General features: G+C 42.2%; 1 protein-coding gene across 1 annotated transcript in view; it reads left to right on the top strand.

The window, feature by feature from the left end:
- Positions 1 to 21,301, top strand: part of LOC309568856 (CMP-N-acetylneuraminate-beta-galactosamide-alpha-2,3-sialyltransferase 4-like) — a gene marked incomplete at both ends in the record, with an annotated part of 117,557 nt that overhangs the window by 69,184 nt on the left and 27,072 nt on the right. The window contains 3 exons of the mRNA XM_082274641.1: positions 2,616 to 2,805; positions 16,636 to 16,776; positions 17,137 to 17,277. Coding sequence (XP_082130767.1) covers positions 2,616 to 2,805; positions 16,636 to 16,776; positions 17,137 to 17,277 — 472 coding nt within the window. The remainder of the gene's footprint in view (positions 1 to 2,615; positions 2,806 to 16,635; positions 16,777 to 17,136; positions 17,278 to 21,301) is intronic.

Raw genomic sequence — 21,301 nt, 5'->3', positions numbered from 1 at the left:
GTGCTTCCTTATGCCTCGTACACATGCAACGATTATTGGCCGACCGATTGTCCGACTTTTGTCCAGAGTTGTGTTTTGTTGGTTGGAATGTGCCTAGACTGCACACAAATTTTCTCGGCCAACAAAAATCTACTTCAGAAGTGATGTCATGTGCTGGTTTACTTTCCGTGTGTTTTTTCTTCTCTGAGCATGCCCAGTCTTGCTCATCAGATTTTTGTCTGCCGAAATCTGTACTGACTGACGGAAAATCGGCCATTGTGTTGATGGCCAACAAAAATTTTATAGCCTGCACACTAGATTTTATTCGGCCGAAAAGTCGGAGTCGGTTGTCGAAAGCATCATACTAACAAGCCGAAAATCGGCCGATCGGACGTTGGCCAAAAATTCCTGGCCAATAATCGATGCGTGTGTACAAGGCTTTAGAGTTGTGAGCACCTTCTTTATGTGAGTTTGGAGTTCCAGAGTGGCAGAAAAAATGAGGATCTCATCAAGATAAACGATTACAAAGTTGTCAAGGAATTTTCGGAAGATGTCATTCACCAGATGTTGGAACGTGGCTGGGGCATTACACAATCCAAATGGCATGAATAAATACTCAAAGTGACCAAATCGAGTTCTGAACGCCGCCTTACAATTGTCCCCCTCATGAATACGAACAAGGTTATAGGCTCCCTGCAGATCTAATTTAGCGACGATCCGGGCAGTCCGGAACCTTTGAAAAAGGTCAGGTTTCTAGTATTGGCAGCAATGCCAGTTCTTCCACGGCCATTTCCCTGACATGTACTAAAACCGGAGAGTGTAAAATCTGGTGCAGCTCTACAAAGAAACCAATTAGGGTCCAGTTTTTTTTTTTTTTTTTTGAACAAGCTTAAGTTAGAAGCTGATTGGCTATTATACACAGTTGCACCAGATTTTGCACTCAAGTTCTAGTAAATCAATCCAATGCAGTTAGTCCTTTAACATTTAGTGTTGTTATGTGTATTATATATATTTATTATGGTCAGGAATTATATATAAAATACATTTTTTCCCTTTTTTTTGTTAGGTAATTATGACATTTTGAATAGGAATATTTAGCATTTTAAAGCTCAGCTGGTGGCATGCTTTCCTTTAGGGCCCTTCCACCTGGTATTTCTATTCATCAGTTTTTCAACAGGCTGTTTTCAGACGAAAATTGACAGCAATTCATTCCTCTGGGCTTGTGGATGTAAACTGATGATCATCTGTTTACATCCACCTACATCTGTGTCCCTTGAGGTCCGTTTTTTAAAACGGAACCATTTGTAGGAAGGGAACAATTTGTTTTTTTTTTATATTTTTGTCACATATGGTTAGGTTTTTCAACAACTAAAAAAAAAAAAAAGCAAAAAAAAGTGTAAACTGATGTAAACTGAACTGAACAGTAGTCAGATGTGGAAACCTATACTTTCCTTAAGGCCCTTTCACAAGGGCTTTCAAATCAGGTCCACCTGTCAGCTCTATGGAGATGGGAAAGTATGTAAATGAACATGTGTCTATTTACAACCGCTTACTTCTGAGTCTGTCCAGGTTCGGAAAAAAATGTGAAAGTACTGCGTTGACATCTGGCCACCCATGTCTGCTGAACACAAGCTGTAAAGGCACAGATGTAAAAAACGGACATCTGTCCAGTTCAGCTCCAATTCAACAGGGGATCTGCTCACAGAGCGGATACCACTCCGTGTGAAGGAGCCTTTACTCCTCTGTTGAAACTGTTAGTCCTTGTTGTTTACAAAGCCCAGCACAGTGGCTTCAATATGGTTTCAATCAGAAGCAGAGTCTGAAATAAAATAACTTCTGCTGCATACTCTCTTTAAGCTGGTTTCACATATGTCCGGCTGCGTCCGGGGTCCAGTGCGTTCCTGTTCACTGGTTTAGGTGTGAATTAGGTGCAAATTTTTTCCTGAATTAGCACCTGAACCAGACCCAAAAATGCAGAGGACCCTTTTTGAAACTGCAAGCAGCTGCCTCAGACATGTATGAACCGGCTCAATCGAGAGCCGGTCACATTCACGTCATTCAAATTGGATGCAGTGTTAAAGCCTTAAGCTGGCCCTACGTATATAGATATTTTTATTCTGCCTTGCAGGCTGAATGAACCCAGGTCTAGCAGATTCCTCTATCTATGCTATTGAGCCTTGCCAGCTGTCAAATTACCTGGACAGCAGCTGCATCTGGTGGGATGCTGCCACAGTTTGGATGATAAAACTTTTTCACCTAGCTCCCTTGATTTTTTTAATTGAGGGATAGAGAATGGGAGGGGTCAAACAGGGATACCCACTGAGCAAATTCATACAGTGCATTGCCATCTTTAGTATAACCAAAATCTGTGACACCAGTGTGTCATGTGTGCTTTATTAAATGGTTATTTATGCAACAAAGACTTTTTAAACTATATATATATATATATATCTATATAAACATCAGATTAAAATGTTTTAAAATGGAAAAAAAAAACACCTTTATAGTTATTCTTTATAGTAAAAGACCAGTCTTCATCTGTATTTACAGAGCAGCTAAGAAAAGTATGCTGAGAAAAGGCCAGGTGGCTTACATACACTGAAAGATTGTTTGATCTCTGTTACAATCCTCTACAGGCTGAACAATGCCCCTGTCCACAAATTTGAGGAAGACGTTGGCAGCAAGACAACTTTACGCTTCTTTTACCCAGAATCTGCTTTTTCTGACCCAGTGTTGGACAACAATCCAGATACACTGATGGTACTGGTGCCATTCAAGAGTCTGGACATTCAGTGGATAAAAACAATCATAAGAAATGAAATGAGGGTGTGTAACACTGTAATATGTACTTTATTTATTACAGGTATTTATATGGTAATTTACACAGTGTTTTACAGATATACTGTATTGTACATACACATCATACCAGTGCCAATTGAGGCAGGAGCCAATTTTTCTACCAGCATGTCATTGGAGTGTGGGAGGAAACTAACGTATGTATAGGAAATCCACACAAGTGCAGGGAGAACACGCAAACTCCATGAAGATAATGTCATGGCTAGGAACCTATAGTCCTCCTTAGGTGAACACAAAGTGTGCACAGTGCTTCTGCAGTGTAATCTGTCCCATTCTTTGCTGTAAAATATCTGATCAGCGGGATGACGAAGGCATGTAAACTGACCACGGTATCATGGATAAGCAGCCATGATTACCGTAGTCAGCATACCGAGGGGGACACAGGAACAGCTAGGATCAACCAGGTATTTTACAGCATAGAATTGGACAAATTATACTGCAAAAGCACTGTGCTGTATATTATGCTTTTAAAGGAACATTTTTTTTTTTTTGTTAGGATTACAACCGATTTAAGGGACACTTCCACTCCACGCTGACTTTACAACCACTTTAGCCATTTGGAGACCAGGCTTTTTCTGGCACTTTTTGTTTATATGTGACAATCAGGTTTTTTTTTGCTAAAAAATTACTTACAACAATCAAACATTATATTTTTTTTTTTTAAAACCAGAGGCCCTAGAGAATAAATTGGTGGGTTTTGCAATTGTTTATGTCATATGGTATTTGCACAGCGATTTTTCAAAAGCAATTTTGGGGAAAAAATATAATTTAAAATTTTAATGCCAAAAAACACAATACATAACCCAATTTTTTAAAATAAAATAAAATAAAATAAAAGATGTCAAGCCAAGTAAATAGATACCAAACAATCATGCTTTAAAATTGCACACACCCCAGCATTGGTGACAAACCCAGTAAAATGTATTATCCATTGAGGATGCTTTAAAAGCCTTTAAAGGTTACCATTTTATCTACAGAGAAGGTCTAGTGCTAGAATTACTGCTCATGATCTGACGTTCGAGGCGATACCACACGTGTGGGACAATTGCTGTTTGCATGCGTGCGGGACAGACGCATGCGTTCACCTTTGCGTGCTAGTATAGGAGACCGGGCACTTTAAATTTTATTTTTCAAATATTAATTTTATTTTATTTATTTTTATACTGTTGCTTTAATTTTTATTGCTGTCACAAGAAATGTAAACATCCTTGTGACAGCAATTGGAATGTGACGGGTACTCTTTATGTTGGGATCTGGGGTCAAGACGACCCCAAATCCCTCTTTTGCACTTGAAAACATTCAAAACAGCAAGATCAGCATTTTTGAATAACATTTGAAATGTTAAGGTATGGATTTTGGAAGGGGGCACCATGACGTTTTTTTTTTTATTTTTTTTATTTTTTTTTAATTTTTTTAAATTATTACAGAATTTTCTATTGCCGGCATTGTTTGGTTCATATACAAACAATGAAATTGGTTACTGTTGGTTATGATAAATCAGAATCTCAGAATAACCACAAATGTGTCCAAATTTGTATTTTATCCGAAACAAATTGCACGTGTCTAGTTACTAGAGAGCCGACCATCAGCTCCAGGCATCATCCTGGTAACAGCCACTTGAAGTCAAATGACGTACCAGGTACGTGATCTGGCTGCAAGTGGTTAATGTAGCAAAATATCAATCTAAAAATTCTGCCATTATTGCAAAAAATGCACAAAGTTAGTGCTGCTTGGTGTAAATTATCATTGTCAGTGGTGGGGAGGGTCAATTTAAAGTGGTTGTAAAGTCAACGAAGTAATCCTGTAATCCGCTGTTACAGGATTATATCATATGCAGTGTGTTTCTTCGTGTAAAATTATTGTGATTAATACCTTATTTACAGCACCGTTGGGTGCTCACATGACCCGTCGGAGCTCTCTTTCCCCCTTCGAACAACGCAGAGGGAGGAGCCAAGATCCCCCACTGATGTCAGCCGGGAGGAGAGAAGGTGAGCAGCAGGAGGTCACGTTAGCACCAAGCGGTGCTGCAAACAAGGTATTTATCGCAATCATTTTACACAAAGACATACTCTGCACATGTGGTAAACCTGTAACACAGCGGATTACATGATTTACTGTTAATACTACAGACTCCCGAGCTGACAGGCAGGGAGGGAGGGGGAATAGAGGAGAGCAGCGGATGATGGAGGCACGTAAACTGACCACGGTAATCAGGGCTCAGCAGCCATGATTACCGTGGTCAGCACAGACAGGGAGACACAGGAACTGGCAGGATCAACCAGGTTTTTTTAGAACATAGAGAGGGGTAAATGACACAGCACAAGTACTGTGTTGTTTAACACTCTTTAAAGAATTAGGATATTTTTTTTTATTTTTTTTTTAGGGTTACTAAAGATGGTGTGGATGCCACAGCTGTTTATTGGCAACAATCAACAGCACAATGTATCTGGCTCAAAAGGTGTTTGCTGTGTCAGCAAAAAACATCAATATACATGAGTCCATGCATTAGAAGTCCATCGATAGGCAATATAAGATAAAAAATGTGTACTGGCAGCAGCTTTCCTCAGAGTCTAGCAAGCTCTGTATCTGGAAATGAAGAAGGGGGGAAAAAAGTCCCCCTATCTGTAACATAATTCCCCAGTCTGGATAACCAAACGCATATTTAGACAGGCAAATTTGTTATTTTCATAACTTATATGTAAGCATGTAAATGCTATGATGTGTTTAAGTGCTTTACAGCTTACTAAGGATGGTGGTGGGCTGGTGGTTATGAATGCTAAATTATATATTTTTATTTATATCTCAAATGCAACAGATAGCAGGGTAGGTGGAAATTGACTTTAATGATCCAATCTAGAGAGTTTCTCACCTTTTTGTTTAAGGACCCTCTTTTTTCCTTGTTGGAGGCAGGTCATTTATGGACATACTGTTCTTCCCCAACTTTTCTGTTGATTCAAAACTTCTGGGAGACTACTATTGGTCATAAAAGCTACACACAGTATATGCCTATCTGGAATAATATTGATCTTCCAGAAATGAATGGTTTTGAGTGCCTGAAACAATCTGGTCTTGTATCTCTCCATCAATTGTATAATGGAGGTAATATATTATCGTTTGACCTTGTTGTAGAGCAGTACTTGTTGAATTGAGTGTTTTTCCAGTATTTGCAAATTCACCACACACTACAGTTTCAGACTTGGATGGATCCCATACATTTTAATTTTTTAAATATCTCTATGGTGGTGACACCTTCTGATTCTAAAAAGGGTTCAATTGTGATCAATATAAAGTTTTATTGAGGGCAGTTAGTTCTATAACCTTGATTAAATGAACACAGTTTTAGAGTCAAGATATAGGTGATCTCGATGAGAATCCGTGGACAGCTGTGTAGGAGCACCTTTCAGAAGTTTTGCTTTCCCCCTCTCAAAACCTGAAGCAGCTTTTTATAACTCATAGTGTCTATTATACCCCTCAAAATTTGTTTTCCTGGGGTTACCAACCCTCACCTAATTGCCCTCACTGTACTGAACATTTGGTCACGTTAATTCATGTTATTGCACGGTCCTAAATTATTTCGGTACTGAATAGGTAGATTTCAAATTTTATCAGAACTTTTTTAATTTAATTGACTCCTTACCCTAAATTACCCATATTTCTAGGGGACTGGCCATTTTTCCCCAGAAAATTTCCTGCCAACGTTTGCTATCTCCTAACCTTGCCACTTGTGTCTAATGGTGCGTGGCAGTGAATTATGTGTTGGATAGAGAGCGGCTTACTTATAAGCATAGGGGTTGTTTGAATAAATTTAAAAAGATTTGGTTCTCTTGGTTACCCTCCCCATATGCAGCCCCCATTAGTGAGGATGATCTTCCTGACTTTTCCGATAGTGTTGGTGATCTATGGTGGGTCTACGGTGGGGAAATTAACTGAACTATTAAATGTGATGCAGCGTCAATATCCTTTTGCTACATTTTGGAACGAGTTTTCTTTATTTTTATTTTGTTTTGTTTGTATATATGTAAAAAAAAAAAAAAAATGAATTTAATAATTAAAAGGGGGGGGGGGGGGGCATTGCATTCATAACATGCTACATATTACACCCTGAATTTGAGTATGCAAAATGTTATGAAAGGTTAACTTATCTTGTAATAGAAAGTATTTCATAAAAATAAACAAAAATAAATAAGATTACAGCACAACGCTTGGCTGAAATAATGGGATTTTTGACTTACCGTAAAATCCATTTCTCTGAGCTCTTTGAAGGACACAGCTCTCCAGGATTCCAAACCATTGGGTTATATAGCGAGTAGGACACTAGGTAGAAAAAAAAAACATGGCTATGGGCAGTCCTAGGTGGTATACTCCCCCTCTCTGCTATAAGTCTTCAGTTTTGTAAAAAGCAGCTCTCCAGGATTCTGACCCATTGGAACGTCCCCAAGCAGTGCCAAATGTGAGGGGTGCGGCAACAAAAAATCCCAAGGCTAACACAATAGCCAACCAGGCAAACAGGAGCGCAACAAAAAACTGGAGCCCTCCTGAACAATACACCCCCAAAGAGGGAACAGACTCTCTAACAGCAGCATGCAAAATTTTGCACCCAAAGGAAGCATCCACAGATGGCAAAGAGGGTGTGATTCCCAAAACCTAGATAATTGGTTTAGCCATCATCCCTGATAAATGTCTTTTAGGGGGTTTGGTGCCTCAGACCAAGGAAATTGGGACTTTATGGGCTAAGTAAGACAGTGTTTGTAAAATTTCTTATACAATTTATTAAATAAGATGAAATAAAGTAAAACAGAACATAGTGACACTCTGTCTGGTGTCTGGGTTATAGACCCATTGGTGATGGTGAGAAAGGTTTAAGAAAGGTGACACAGTGATATGGTGACATGTGAATATGTCTCTCTGTTAGTCCACGCTGGAGATTTCAGCCTGGAGTCTGTAGAGAGGAATATCCAAATTCCTACGTGTTTCGGCTTACAGGTATAGCGCCTTTATCAAGGAAGGTTTGTTCACCACATCTGTAAGTATATTAAATAGAACGTCAACCTATGCATTCCATAGGAAAAATTCCCTTTCATTGCATGGTTTTGATACATACTTGGGTATTTATGTGCCTGATCCTGGGTACCTTGCTTCAGATCATTTGTTTTCACACTAGGAATTGATTGGGCTGCCGCTGTTGGGGTATATGATACAGTGAGGATGTTATGGATTTTAATTTCCTTGATTTAAAAAAGTATCTATATAGTTGGAAAAAATTATATATGTAATATTGAGTATGTATTACTTACTCGCAGCTTTGCTTTGTAAAATAGAAAAGAGGGTTATTCCCGGTCAGGTTCGGGTTCCCCCTAATGTGATAGTATAAAACAGATTAGATTTTAAAACAGGAGGCCAATGTGTTTATTCAAAGAAGGGGTGTCATAATACAGAATTCTTTATTTGAACCAACTCACTGTTAGGTTTGTGAAAGCAGGATCCAAGGAAAAGGTCCAGTAGCAGCGCGTCCAGAGGTCTGACTCGTTCTTTCGTCCAGAGGGAAGTGGCGTCCTGTTGCAATTCCCCGGCCTTTTATTGCGGCTTGCGCATGCGCAGTAGATGCGCTACGTAATGGCAGGTCAACAGTCCGACTTCTGTGTGTGTGTGTGCGGAGTGCGCGTGTGTCAGCCGGAGCTGTGCGCGCACCCTGTGTTTGTAAGAATAGGCTGATTTGCTGCAATAGGCCGCCGACACAATTATGGAGAACGATCACCCGGGGGGGGGGGGGTGATCACAGAAGGGATAACATTGTATCATCCTCCGCTTTTCTCCTGGTACCCCCGGTTTGGTAATACCAGGGTTACCTGTGCTGGGTGTGAAAAGGGATCGGGCAAGGATTTATATGATACAGGCAAAAAAAAAGAAATTTAGTACAATTATTTGTGGTGCAAAGAATTGCACAAAATACATGAGTGACAGTAAGTGATAGTGACACATTGTTAAACAATATGTAAAAAATACAATACATCAATATTGGTATACATAATATGAGATACAGCAGTATACAATGCCTTGCGAAAGTGTTCGGCCTCCTTGAACTTTGCGACCTTTTGCCACATTTCAGGCTTCAAACAAAGATATAAAACTGTAATATTATGTGAAGAATCAACAACAAGTGGGACACAATCATGAAGTGGAACAAAATTTATTAGATATTTCAATCTTTGTTAACAAATAAAAAACTGAAATTGGGCGTGCAAAATTATTTAGCCCCTTTACTTTCAGTGCAGCAAACTCTCTCCAGAAGTTCAGTGAGGATCTCTGAATGATCCAATGTTGACCTAAATGACTAATGATGATAAATAGAATCCACCTGTGTGTAATCAAGTCTCTGTATAAATGCACCTGCTCTGTGATAGTCTCAGAGGTCCGTTTAAAGCGCAGAGAGCATCATGAAGAACAAGGAACACACCAGGCAGGTCCGGGATACTGTTTTGGAGAAGTTTAAAGCCGGATTTGGATACAAAAAGATTTCCCAAGCTTCAAACATCCCAAGGAGCACTGTGCAAGCGATAATATTGAAGTGGAAGGAGTATCAGACCACTGCAAATCTACAAAGACCTGGCCGTCCCTCTAAACGTTCAGCTCATACAAGGAGAAGACTGATCAGAGATGCAGCCAAGAGGCCCATGATCACACTGGATGAACTGCAGAGATCTACAGCTGAGGTGGGAGACTCTGTCCATAGGACATCAATCAGTCGTATACTGCACAAATCTGGCCTTTATGGAAAAGTGGCAAGAAGAAAGCCATTTCTTAAAGATATCCATAAAAAGTGTCATTTAAAGTTTGCCACAAGCCACCTGGGAGACACACCAAACATGTGGAAGAAGGTGCTCTGGTCAGATGAAACTAAAATCAAACTTTTTGGCAACAATGCAAAATGTTATGTTTGGCGTAAAAGCAACACAGCTCATCACCCTGAACACACCATCCCCACTGTCAACCATGGTGGTGGCAGCATCATGGTTTGGGCCTGCTTTTCTTCAGCAGGGACAGAGAAGATGGTTAAAATTGATGGGAAGATGGATGGAGCCAAATACAGGACCATTCTGGAAGAAAACCTGATGGAGTCTGCAAAAGACCTGAGACTGGGACGGAGATTTGTTTTCCAACAAGACAATGATCCAAAACATAAAGCAAAATCTACAATGGAATGGTTCACAAATAAACACATCCAGGTGTTAGAATGGCCAAGTCAAAGTCCAGACCTGAATCCAATCGAGAATCTGTGGAAAGAACTGAAAACTGCTGTTTACAAACGCTCTCCATTCAACCTCACTGAGCTTGAGCTGTTTTGCAAGGAGGAATGGGCAAAAATGTCAGTCTCTCGATGTGCAAAACTGATAGAGACATACCCCAAGCGACTTACAGCTGTAATCGCAGCAAAAGGTGGCGCTACAAAGTATTAACTTAAGGGGGCTGAATAATTTTGCACGCCCAATTTTTCAGTTTTTTATTTGTTAAAAAAGTTTGAAATATCCAATAAATTTCGTTCCACTTCATGATGTCCCACTTGTTGTTGATTCTTCACAAAAAATTACAGTTTTATATCTTTATGTTTGAAACCTGAAATGTGGCAAAAAGTCGAAAAGTTCAAGGGGGCTGAATACTTTCACAAAGCACTGTACATCGGGGTGGAAAAAACAGATAAAATGAGGGGGATTTGGGGCTGTGGGAGAGGAGTTTCCCCAAAGTGGGGGCCAGGTTCTGCAGTCCCATGTTTGAGAAAGGTGTATAGTAGTTGTATTGATGGAGGGGGGGTTTTTGAAACTTTGTTTGTCCTCAGTCAGGGAGCTAAAAGTGGACATTGGTTATGATATACATGGTGAGAATATCATATTGGGTGGTGTAGGTAGGTTGGGTAGCATGGTTTGTTTGGTTTGTATTTTTGTGCCTTTGGTATATTACATTTTAAAAGATGCTTCTCAAACAAGGTTTTTTGTGAATGGATGTAAATAATTGAAAAAATGTCATAGTTTTGGGAGTATAGAGGTTACATTTTTAATGTAACTTGAAATGAAAAAGGGGGGAAGGTGCCTTCTCAAAGAAATATCAAGTGGAGCAAGATTTTTGCTGAATGGATGAGAATCAAAAAAGTGAAGAGACGAAAGGATTGTAGGCGCAAAAGGCAAAATATGAAAAAGGAAATTTTGGTTATTAAGGTCTATTGTGTTAGCAGTTAGCCTGTTTTGCCTGAGGCAAAACCTTCTATGAATGGGCGATAACTTTCGGTTTTATTTAAGCCACAGATGGCAACACATCCACGTTATAGAATTTATTGAAAGTGTGCACCGACAATCAAGTGGCCGCTTTGCAAACCTGCACCAATGATGCCTGGTGACGGAAAGCCCAAGAAGCACTAAGTGCCCAAGTAAAGTGGCAAAGGGGGAACCTGACCCCTGATCGAAAAGGCCTGAGGCATCGTCTGTCTGATTCATCTGGAAATGTCGCAGAAGAAGCAGACAGACCTTTTTTTGCTCCGTCTGTGATCACAAACAGCGAGTCTGACCTCCGAAAAGACTCGATAGCTGCCAGATACACCAGAATCGTCCGAACCACATCCAGGGTATGCAACGCAAATTCCTTAGGATGTTTGAGTCTGGGACACAGGGAAGACAACACAATGTCAAATGGAAATCAGAGATTACCTTAGGAAGGAACAATGGACATGGGCGAAGAACCACCTTATCTTTGTGCACTACCAGGTAAGGGGTATGACAAGATAATGCCGCCTGTTTCGATACCTTACAAGCAGATAGCCACCAAAAAAGCCACCTCCTGGGACAGTGTAAGTAGAGGAATCTCCTGAATATTCAAAAAGGGAGGTTTCTGGAGAACTGAAAGCACCAAGCTCAGTTCCCACAGTGGTAAAGGAGACCGCACCGGTGGAGTCAGATGTCGGAACCCTTGAACAACAGTACACACCAGAGAATGCGTGGCCAGAGGTTGCTGAACAAAGACACCTGGCCCTTGATGGTACTCAAGGCCAATGTCTGCTCAACACCTTGTTGAAGGAAGGTCAAAATCCGAGCCACCGAAAAAGAATGAGGGTGAACACCAATCGACTTTATTTATGATTTCTACGTACGATTGTAGATCTTCGTAGAGGTAGACTTCCTAGCCTTCCGCAGTGTCGGAATCACTAACCAAGGTAAACCTCTTTCCTTCAGCACTTAGGTTTCAACAGCTAGGCTGTCAAAGCCAGCGAACCGTAAAGCAGGATGGAAGATTGGCCCTTGGGACAAGAGATCCTTCCTGAGAAGCAATCTCCAAGGGACGTCTGCGACCAGGCACACCAGGACGCCGTACCAACACCGGCAAGGTCAGTCCGGGGCCACTAAAATGACCGGAATCCCCTCAGGCCTTGATTCTGCACAAGAGCGGGGGCAGAAGCTTGAGAAGGGGAAGGCGTAGATCAGACAATACTGGCCTCACTGGGCCACCAGAATGTCTGTGGTGTCCATTATAGGATCCTGTAACTTTCCCACAAGCCTCTGTACCCTTCTGTTGAGCCGGGACGCCAAGAGATCCACCTCGGGGATGTCCCACTGAAGGCCAATCTGATAGAACACCTCCGGATGAAGGGACCACTCCCCTTGGTCCAACGCCTGCCGACTCAGATAGTCTGCCTGCCAGCTTTCCTCTCCTGCAATGTATAGGGCGGAATAGGCCGGAACGAAGTGTTCCGCCCACCAGCGAATGCCAGCTTCCAGGGTCGCCAATACACTCCTTGTCCAGCCCTAGTGATTGACATAAGCCACCGCTGTGGCATTGTCCGACTGAATCCGCACAGGAAGCCCCCAGAGTCGATCCGTCCAATGATCCAGACACAGCCTGATCCTCCAGTTATCGTCAGCTTGGACTCTGCCAGTGTCCAAGCACCCTGAGCAGAGCTCAAACCCAGGACACCTCCCCACAGGACAGACTGGCATCCGTGGTGACCACTGTCCAATACAAGGGGAGAAAGGATTTGCCCTGTCAAAGAGCCATAGAGCGAAGCCACCAGACCAGAGAACCCTTGGTTTCCCGGCTCAGCCCGATCCGATTGTCTGGAGACTTCGGACACTTATCCCATTTGACCAAGAGCTCCCTTTGCAGGGACCTCATATGGAACTGTGCAAAATGAACCGCCTCAAAAGGTAGATACCATCAGGCCCAGCACCCGCATGCAAGTCCGTAGGGATGACTATGAACTGAATCGCAGCATGCAACTTCTAGAGTTTGTCCAGAGGAAGGAACTTTCTGGTTAGAGATCCAATTTTCTGGATGAAATCAGAGCAGACTCCTGGTAATTTATAAGCCAACCGAACTCCGACAAGGTCTGTATGGTGATCTCCACATCATCCATCAGGGTTGCATAGGACTCTGTTCGCAAGAGGCGGTCGTCCAGACAGCCCAGTACCGTAATCCCTCACTGACATAACACCAGACCTGGGGACCAACACTTTTGTGAAGACTGAACAGAGAGACCAAAGGGTAACACCATGAACTGATAATGCTCTTCTAGGGCAAAACAGAGGAAGCGCTGGTGTCGGGCACATATTGGAATGTGCAAGTAAGCATCCTTGATGTCGATAGAGGCAAGAAAATCCCCCTGATGTAGGGATGCCACCACCGTGCGAAAATACTCCATTCTGAACTTCTGAACCCGCACAAAGCAGTTCAGGGCCTTGAGGTCCAGAATCGGACGTACAGTAACTTGCCCTCTTTCTTTGGGACCATGAACAGGTTAGAATGAAAACCCTAAAACCATTCCGAGGCTGGAACCGGGACAACCACACCCTAAAGCAGCAGGTTTTGTACTGCCCCAAAGAGAGCTTGCAACCGGTCCAGACACAGACACACATTGGAATTGAATAACCTTCACGAAGGGCAAGAACGAAACTCGATCTTGTAGCTGGAGAGTATCACTTCGAGGACCCATTTATCCTTTACCAAAGAGGTCCACAGGCCCGGAAACCAGCCAAGATGTCCCCCCACACAAGGCACGGATGAGGGTGCACCTTCATGCTAAAGGAGCCTCGTCTGCGGGTCTAGAGAACCCTGCTCTCAACTTGCCAGACCAGGGCTGCTTGGAACCTCCCGAGGAGGACTTGAAAGGTTTTAAACCCTTGTCAGTGGGTCCTGCTGGACGAAAAAACTTCTTGTGAGCTGAGAAAGACGGGCCATGTACTGCAACGAGGCTCCTTACCCTTTCCGGCCTGTTGAAGAAAGGTACTCTTCCCCCAGTGAGACTCTAAATGATGTCATCAAGGGAAGCAGAGTTTGCAACGCCAGGGCAATGGTGAAGACCAGCCTAAGCTCCGAACCAGCAACAGTGAACATATTGCGGGCCACAGCATCCGATTTTCTGTCAGCCGGATATTTAATGATTTAATGGCCAGGGCAAGAATCATTGTTGCCTTATTCAACCTGGAAATGGGGGGGGGTTCCACCCCCTGTGGAACAGTCAACTTTTTAAGCAGGGACTCGTCAAAGGGGTACCTCACCGGAAAGCGCGTAGGAACCACAAAGGGATGTTTTGGACGCTCCCACTCTTTTGCAAATCTGTCAAAATAGGAGGGATAAAGAAACACTTTTGCCATAGGAGAAATCTTTGGACAGCCACCTCCGTCGCAACCTTCAGCTGCATTCTCCATTTTTTAAGTTTCACCCACAGTTACAATCAGTGCGTCCATCAGCGCCTTCTCGTGTGCAGCTACAGGTGTGGAGGAATTATATTCACCATCTGATATTTCAGGGAGCATGACCACAGGCCGGGCACCATTTGCGGCGGCCAAATCAGATTAAGGATCAGATGAGGCAGGGGCAGACGGCGAGGGGCCTTTTGTTAGCCCGCCGCCTAAAATCCACCTCCACCCTGGGACACAAAGGACTCTAGGATTACTGTCAGTGTATCAATGGATGAATGGGATCCCGAGGAACCTGCCACCTCTGAGAGGGGGGTCAGGTGTGGAAACGCGCTCCAGAGACTCCATCATTAAAGAGGGGGACCCCCACAAAAAGTGTCTAGCACTGCAAAAGGACACCCCCACCATGCACTATCAGGTCACAAGAGGGAGGGACCCAACCAGACTCACCACCGCACCAGAAAAGCACCGACTGCACCAGGAAGCACTTGCTCAATGTGCGGCATCCAGGGGAAAGAGAAGGAGAAGCTTTCACAGCCAAGATCCCCATCCAGAGGCTCCTCTGTAATGGCCGCCGCTCTGTAGCATGCCAGACTAACAAAAAATGGCCACCAGACTACACAAACATGGTTGCCGGCCTTGGAAAAACAACAGACTACAACAAAATGGCCACCATGCGTGTCAGCTCAAGCTGCCAGCATGAGGGAAGGGGGGGGGGGACTGGGCACACGGCCTCCATAGCAGGTTGTGCCCCCCCCAGCCCACAGCCTAGTTGCCGGCAGGGCACTCCCCCTACAGCTACACCACCAGTACAGTATCATACACTAGCCCCAGACATATCTCCAACCACCACGCCACCCCATATGGGGGGGAACTTAGATGACCCACAGGTACCACCCATATTCAGGGGGGTCTGATGGGAATCCATGGGTCTGACCATCCCAGGGAGGGGTCCGCATCCACCCCAAAACTCTCCAGGGGAAGAGGGGGGCAGCTACTCACCATACCAGGAACAAGGTGGGCATGGCTCCAGACAGAACCTCCTCACCATCGAAATAGGGGGCTGTCGGCCAGGAGGAACACTGCAACTCAGCCTAAGACCCCAGTCTTATGTGACCTCGCGAGGCGTTTAACTTGCAGGCCAGCCCCCGTTCAGTGGGGCCCACCTAGTGCAGAGCTGTGGCCTTCGTGCGCTCACTGCCCAGACGGGGGTGACCACCGGCAGTTGATTGTAGATCTTTAAAATAAAATTTAAAAGGAAAAAATTGCCAGGACCAGAGATCACAGCAGGGAACTAGGTCCTTACTCCTGACTGGGCAGCAAATAATTGAAGACCTATAGCAGAGAGGTATGTAACTAGGGGGAGAATACCACTTAGGACTGCCCATTGGCATAGCCAAGTTCTTTTTTCTGCCTTGTGTCCTACTCCTGTAGGGGGCAATATAACCCAATGGTTGAGAATCCTAAAGAGCTGTGTCCATCAAGGAAGGAAAGAGACATGTTTTTTACTTCCATAACTAAAGTAGGTATACATTCTCACCAAACAACATATAGTTTTCTTCCACACTATGTATTATTATAAACAATTGCCATGTTCTTTTCCCATCTCAGTGCTGATCTACTCCAGACCTTTTCAGCTGCTTCCTGTCTACAGAAAGGACAGCAGCACAACATTACTGTGGCCCAACTTCCTGGTTTTGACAACAGTGAGCCATGCCTGTGCAATGTGTATCAGCACTGCCACGTGTAGCTTCTATTAGGAATGCATGCAACAAAGTGACAAGCTAGAAGAGCAATTGGCAGACCGCTATTATCCCATCAAAAGAAATGCCTGAACAAGGACCTTCACAGGATCACAAGGAATTATTTTACAAGAAGCTAGAGGTTAAAAGATTGAAAAAAAATACAATTAACATGGTTACATGAGATTGTAGCATTTAGCTTTTTAGACACATTTACACAAATTCAGAACATCTGCTGACATGTATAGCACATATTAGAGATAATATATGTAAATCTAGACAAAACACTCCCTAGTAAGCTTAGATGATGAATCATTTTTAAAATCTATTGAGGTCTAATATGAATTTTGAGCTGTTTTGAAACTCTGAGTCAATTTTCATAGATAAGAAAGGGCTTCTGGAAGAAACCTCCTTTAATATGGAATGTGAAGTCTAAGAACATCCGCATCCTAAATCCCTATTTTATGAGAATTGCTGCAACGAATCTGCTTGGAAAAAATGTGACAGCTGAAAAGGTTATTGCGGTAAGTGGTTAGAAAAATGTCAGGTTTATAAAGATGACTATGTACATTTTGAAAAAGCTACACAAGCAGTAACGTTAGTAGACCAATGGCTGTGCTACAGGAATACAAAGTTTAATCTAGCTAGTAAAACAGAAATGAACAATAAACAGACTTCAAAGTGGTACCTCATAGTGGGTGTGCATAGTAGATGAAGTTGGGCATCATGAAATAAACTGATTATATCATCACATATGAGCACATTCCCATTTGCTTTGACTGTTTAATGTAAGAAATGCATTTACATGTAGATCTAAACTCTCTAGTCATCTGGACTAGTGTATTGTAAGCAGATCTATATAATGTTTTCTGCTCTCCTTCCAGAAACCGACCACTGGTTTCATGGCAATCTCTTTTGCTATTCACTTCTGTGACATGGTCCACATTGCAGGCTTTGGTTACCCAGCATTTAATGATACACAGCCTATCCACTACTACGACAAGACCAATGTGAAGATTATGATGGTGAGTTTCTTAACTTAAACTGGCATCTTGGTAAGATATTAGTGTATCTATGTATATTATTAGTCAAAAGTACTGTATATATAAAATAGAATTGTAAAGTCAAAGTTCTTAAAGAGCACAAATTATTCTAAATCGAAAACTCTCAGATTAATAAAAGAAAACAATACTGTTAAAATGAAAGTAGATTTGTTCCTAAAATGTGTTCCTCTGTCTATGAGGAGCACTTAAATTGGACTGGAACACATCAACTAAAGAGTTTCCCAAATAAAAATACATTCAAGGCATACTGTGAATGAGAACGGTCACAGTTCCCAGTGTTCTACACCGAACAGTCAGGCCATCAAATGGGTAATGTCATAACTAATCACATATGCAGCACCATGACTACTGCAGATCAAACAGAATCTAAGATGACAGCTCCTTGGCTGTAAAAGATAGGAGGATTTAGTTTGCTTTAATTCCAAGAGCACCCATAGTATGTACTTTTACCCAACTCACAGTTTAACCCTGCTGACTATGGAACAAGCCCTTCCCTTAACCTCATCATTTAACAGTTCCATGGGAGACCCTCAATGGTCATCAGAGGCTCTCACAGTGGACTGTTGAGTTTGAGCGTAGGGTTTAGCCTTAAGTCAGGAGTCAAGGCCTCTGCATTGTGTGAACATAAGTGTCAGTGGCTCTTCACGGAAATAGAGAGAATGAAATAATCCGCTTGCAGGTACCAAAAAGCCTGCCCATTGAAGGTTTTTTTTTTGTCACTTTTATATAACTGACTGGTTCTCTCTTTCAAACAAGTACCTTTCTCAAATATGTATAGTATAGTAGGTGTAAATAGTGTAAGGGGTTAGCTCGATAGCGGGTGACCCCTTGGGTGGGTTCATTACACAGAGAGACAGCCGAGGAGTGGTTGAAAACAACGATCTATGGTTTATTCTTCCAATTTGCTGGAAACAAGTGCAAGCATCCAAACAGCATAAATCAAACAAACATAAAATAAACCCTGGCCACTTGGGGCGTCTACCTTCACAACACAGGAACCTACCTATGGTGTCTGTCCCAACCTACTGCTGGGCAGAGACTGTTGGTCATACAGCAGAAGACTAATAGTCTATTTGTTTTCTTTTCACACAGAAAAAGTCAATACCAACTCACCCTCAGAAGTCTATCAGCTCACTGCTCTCCTTAACGCACAAAGCCTCAGGATGCAGCAATCAGTAGTCATCCTCTGGATAACTTATAGAGGCCTTAATTGCCTCATTCTGAATAGCTGAAGCTTTCAAACGTCCTTAAACCTTTCTGGCTATCTCTGCAGCCGACACCTGATTGGTGATTTGGAGTAATTGGTGAATTGTCTAAACAAGGCAGAAATGTATCTCCCCTCTGTGACAACACCCACAGATTTACCTGACTTCCTGTCACAAAAGGTTATGTTCTACATACTATATAATAAAGTGTTGCATCCCAGTGCATGGCCTATCACAAATGTAAGTGAATGAAAAATACCAGAATGGTGAGCAGTCACGAAAAAAAATCACTTGGGTAAATTTGGTAGATTTTAGGCAGAGCCATGGCATTAGTCCAAAATAAAAAAACTAAAGGCAGCTTGTAAAAGACGATATAAAACTTACAAAAAAGTATTATGCGGTCAGGTAGTAGCTTAATAGAAATAAGCACCTCATCCCTAAATAAAGAAGTTTCGAAAAGAGGGGTGAGAGAAGGTGGGATTATTGCGTTGCAAATGAATACACAAAATAATTTTCTTTAAGTAAAAATAAAAAACATTTTATTGGTGTTTGATTAAAACATATAATATAAAAGAACAACGTCACAGAACAAAAGTCGCTGTAACAGTTTCTCAACAGATAGAAGGGAGTCAACATACAATCTTAAAGAGGAAGTAAACTCTGCCCATCAAAAGCTTCTTCTTAAAGAGGAAGTAAACCCTCCTCTGACACTTTAACCTATAGGTAAGCCTATGATAAGGCTTACCTATAGGTACTGTAAATATCTCCTAAACATGCACCGTTTAGGAGATATTTACCTTACATGCAGCCAGTGACGTCACTGGCACATGCGCTCTGAAGGAATGCCCACTGGTGCCGTTTCTTCAGAGACCCATGCCGTGACTGTCGGCTCCTGCGCGCGTGCGCGGGAGTGACGTCACCGTGGCTCCGGCCAATCAGATGGCCGGATGCCGCAATCCCGGAAGACGGGCGACTGGACATGTCGCCCGTCATACAGGTGAGCGGGCTGCACGGCGGGGGCTCGTTCTAAGGTAAGTATTGCATAATGAGCTAGTATGCGATCCATACTAGCTCATTATGTGTTTCACTTACAGGTTGCAAAAAAAAAAAATTTGTACGGGTTTACAACCTCTTTAATAAAGACAGTACAGTAAGGCTTTAGAAACTATTCTGCATTAATGTTATTCCCCTTCATATGTCTCTTACTTGTTTTTTAGTGTTTTGTAAAATCTTCCTGTTTGTGAGAAGCCAGCGCCATGACAGCAAATGTCTTCTGCCTCTACTTCCGCCCTTTCTTCTTGTCCTGGCTGTAATCTCGCACATGCTCAGTAATCACTTAGTCAAGCCTTGTTTTAGTGGCAGTTACTATGGCAACCGTGTCGGCTCTAAGCTCCTATTTGCTGTACTGTGCAGCTGACATTTACACCCCCTGTGACGTTGCGAGTCACATGGGGTGTTTCAGGAACTAGTGAAAGGGAAATATCGAAGTATCTTAGTCCAGTGCCGTAGATGGTAAATGTTAGAGCCACGGCATGTAATGAAAGGACTGACGACATGATGAGCGTGCCGTAAACAGAGGAATATCTGCGCATGCGCCGGTGACGTCAAGAAAAGAAAAAGGACAGATTACAAGAGAAAGGAAAAGGTTAGAATGATTTTACACAATGTGATTAGTAAAGTGCTTATCAGAGATTTATATGATGGAAAGTCATCATGGAGAGTTTACAACCTCTTTAAGAGTTGACATATAGGCACTTGTATAATTTTCGCAAAAGTGGTACTTCGAATCATCCCAACATGTTTCGCCGATGTTGGCTTCTTCAGGGGACTTTGAAACAAGCACCAGTCATCAAGTGACTAACAAACAAAGAATACAAATTTTAAAGACATTCACAGATTATATAAAAAAAAAAAAAGAAGAAGAAGAAATCCAATATAATAACAGTACTGTATCTAAATATTGGTGTGCTGGAAATCGATGCATTCATCTCTGTATAAAACTCACCCCAATGATGTTTAAGCAGTAGGCGCCAAGGCAGCATCCAAAAAAATCCTCAAAAGTAAACCAAGCCCCTGTACCCAGCCCAAACGGGGGAACAACTAGGCAAACCCTGCAATCGCAGGAGGCCTCAAGGCATACCAGGCTGCAAGTAAATAGTGAGATACCAAAAAATGACTTCTAGTCATAGATATAATAATAAAACAAGAAAGCAGTAAGCTAATAAGTTGCAATGCACTTACATTTATTTCTAAAGAAATTAAGTTAAGTGAGGGATCCTGGATTAAAGCAATCAAATCCTTAAGCAAGAATAATTCAAGGTTCACACTGAAAAATGAAAAGGTGGTAATCAATAGAAATAGGGAGTGGTGTGAGAAAAACACCCTCAATATAGTTAGCAATTTAGAAAAGGAAAGGGAAAGCAGTATTCAATAATTAGATAAATAGAATGAATCTCTATATTGTTATGGCTGGATTGTATCGTGGGAGAACTATGATAATAATCAATGCATACAATTAAAAGTTTAAACCTTGCATTTAATCTGATGGTGTGTATTTAAAAACACCAATCAAATGTATCGTTTTAGAAAATAGTCGTGCAAATCCTTCACAACAAATGATCTAGAAAGGGACAAGCCAAACTAAATAAGCAAAGTAAAATAGACATATACGGGGATAAAAATCACCCATTAATCCTCCATATTATCCACCTGGCCTTGTTATATAACAAACGCCAAGTACAGAGTCAGAAGAAATCCATAAGGGTAATGATGGCTCTAAG

Source organism: Pelophylax lessonae (assembly GCF_965119305.1).
Source record: "Pelophylax lessonae genome assembly, chromosome: 12".
NCBI classification, from domain to species: domain Eukaryota; kingdom Metazoa; phylum Chordata; class Amphibia; order Anura; family Ranidae; genus Pelophylax; species Pelophylax lessonae.
Note: the sequence above shows the minus strand (reverse complement) of the source record. Positions and strands in the feature narration are given on the sequence as shown.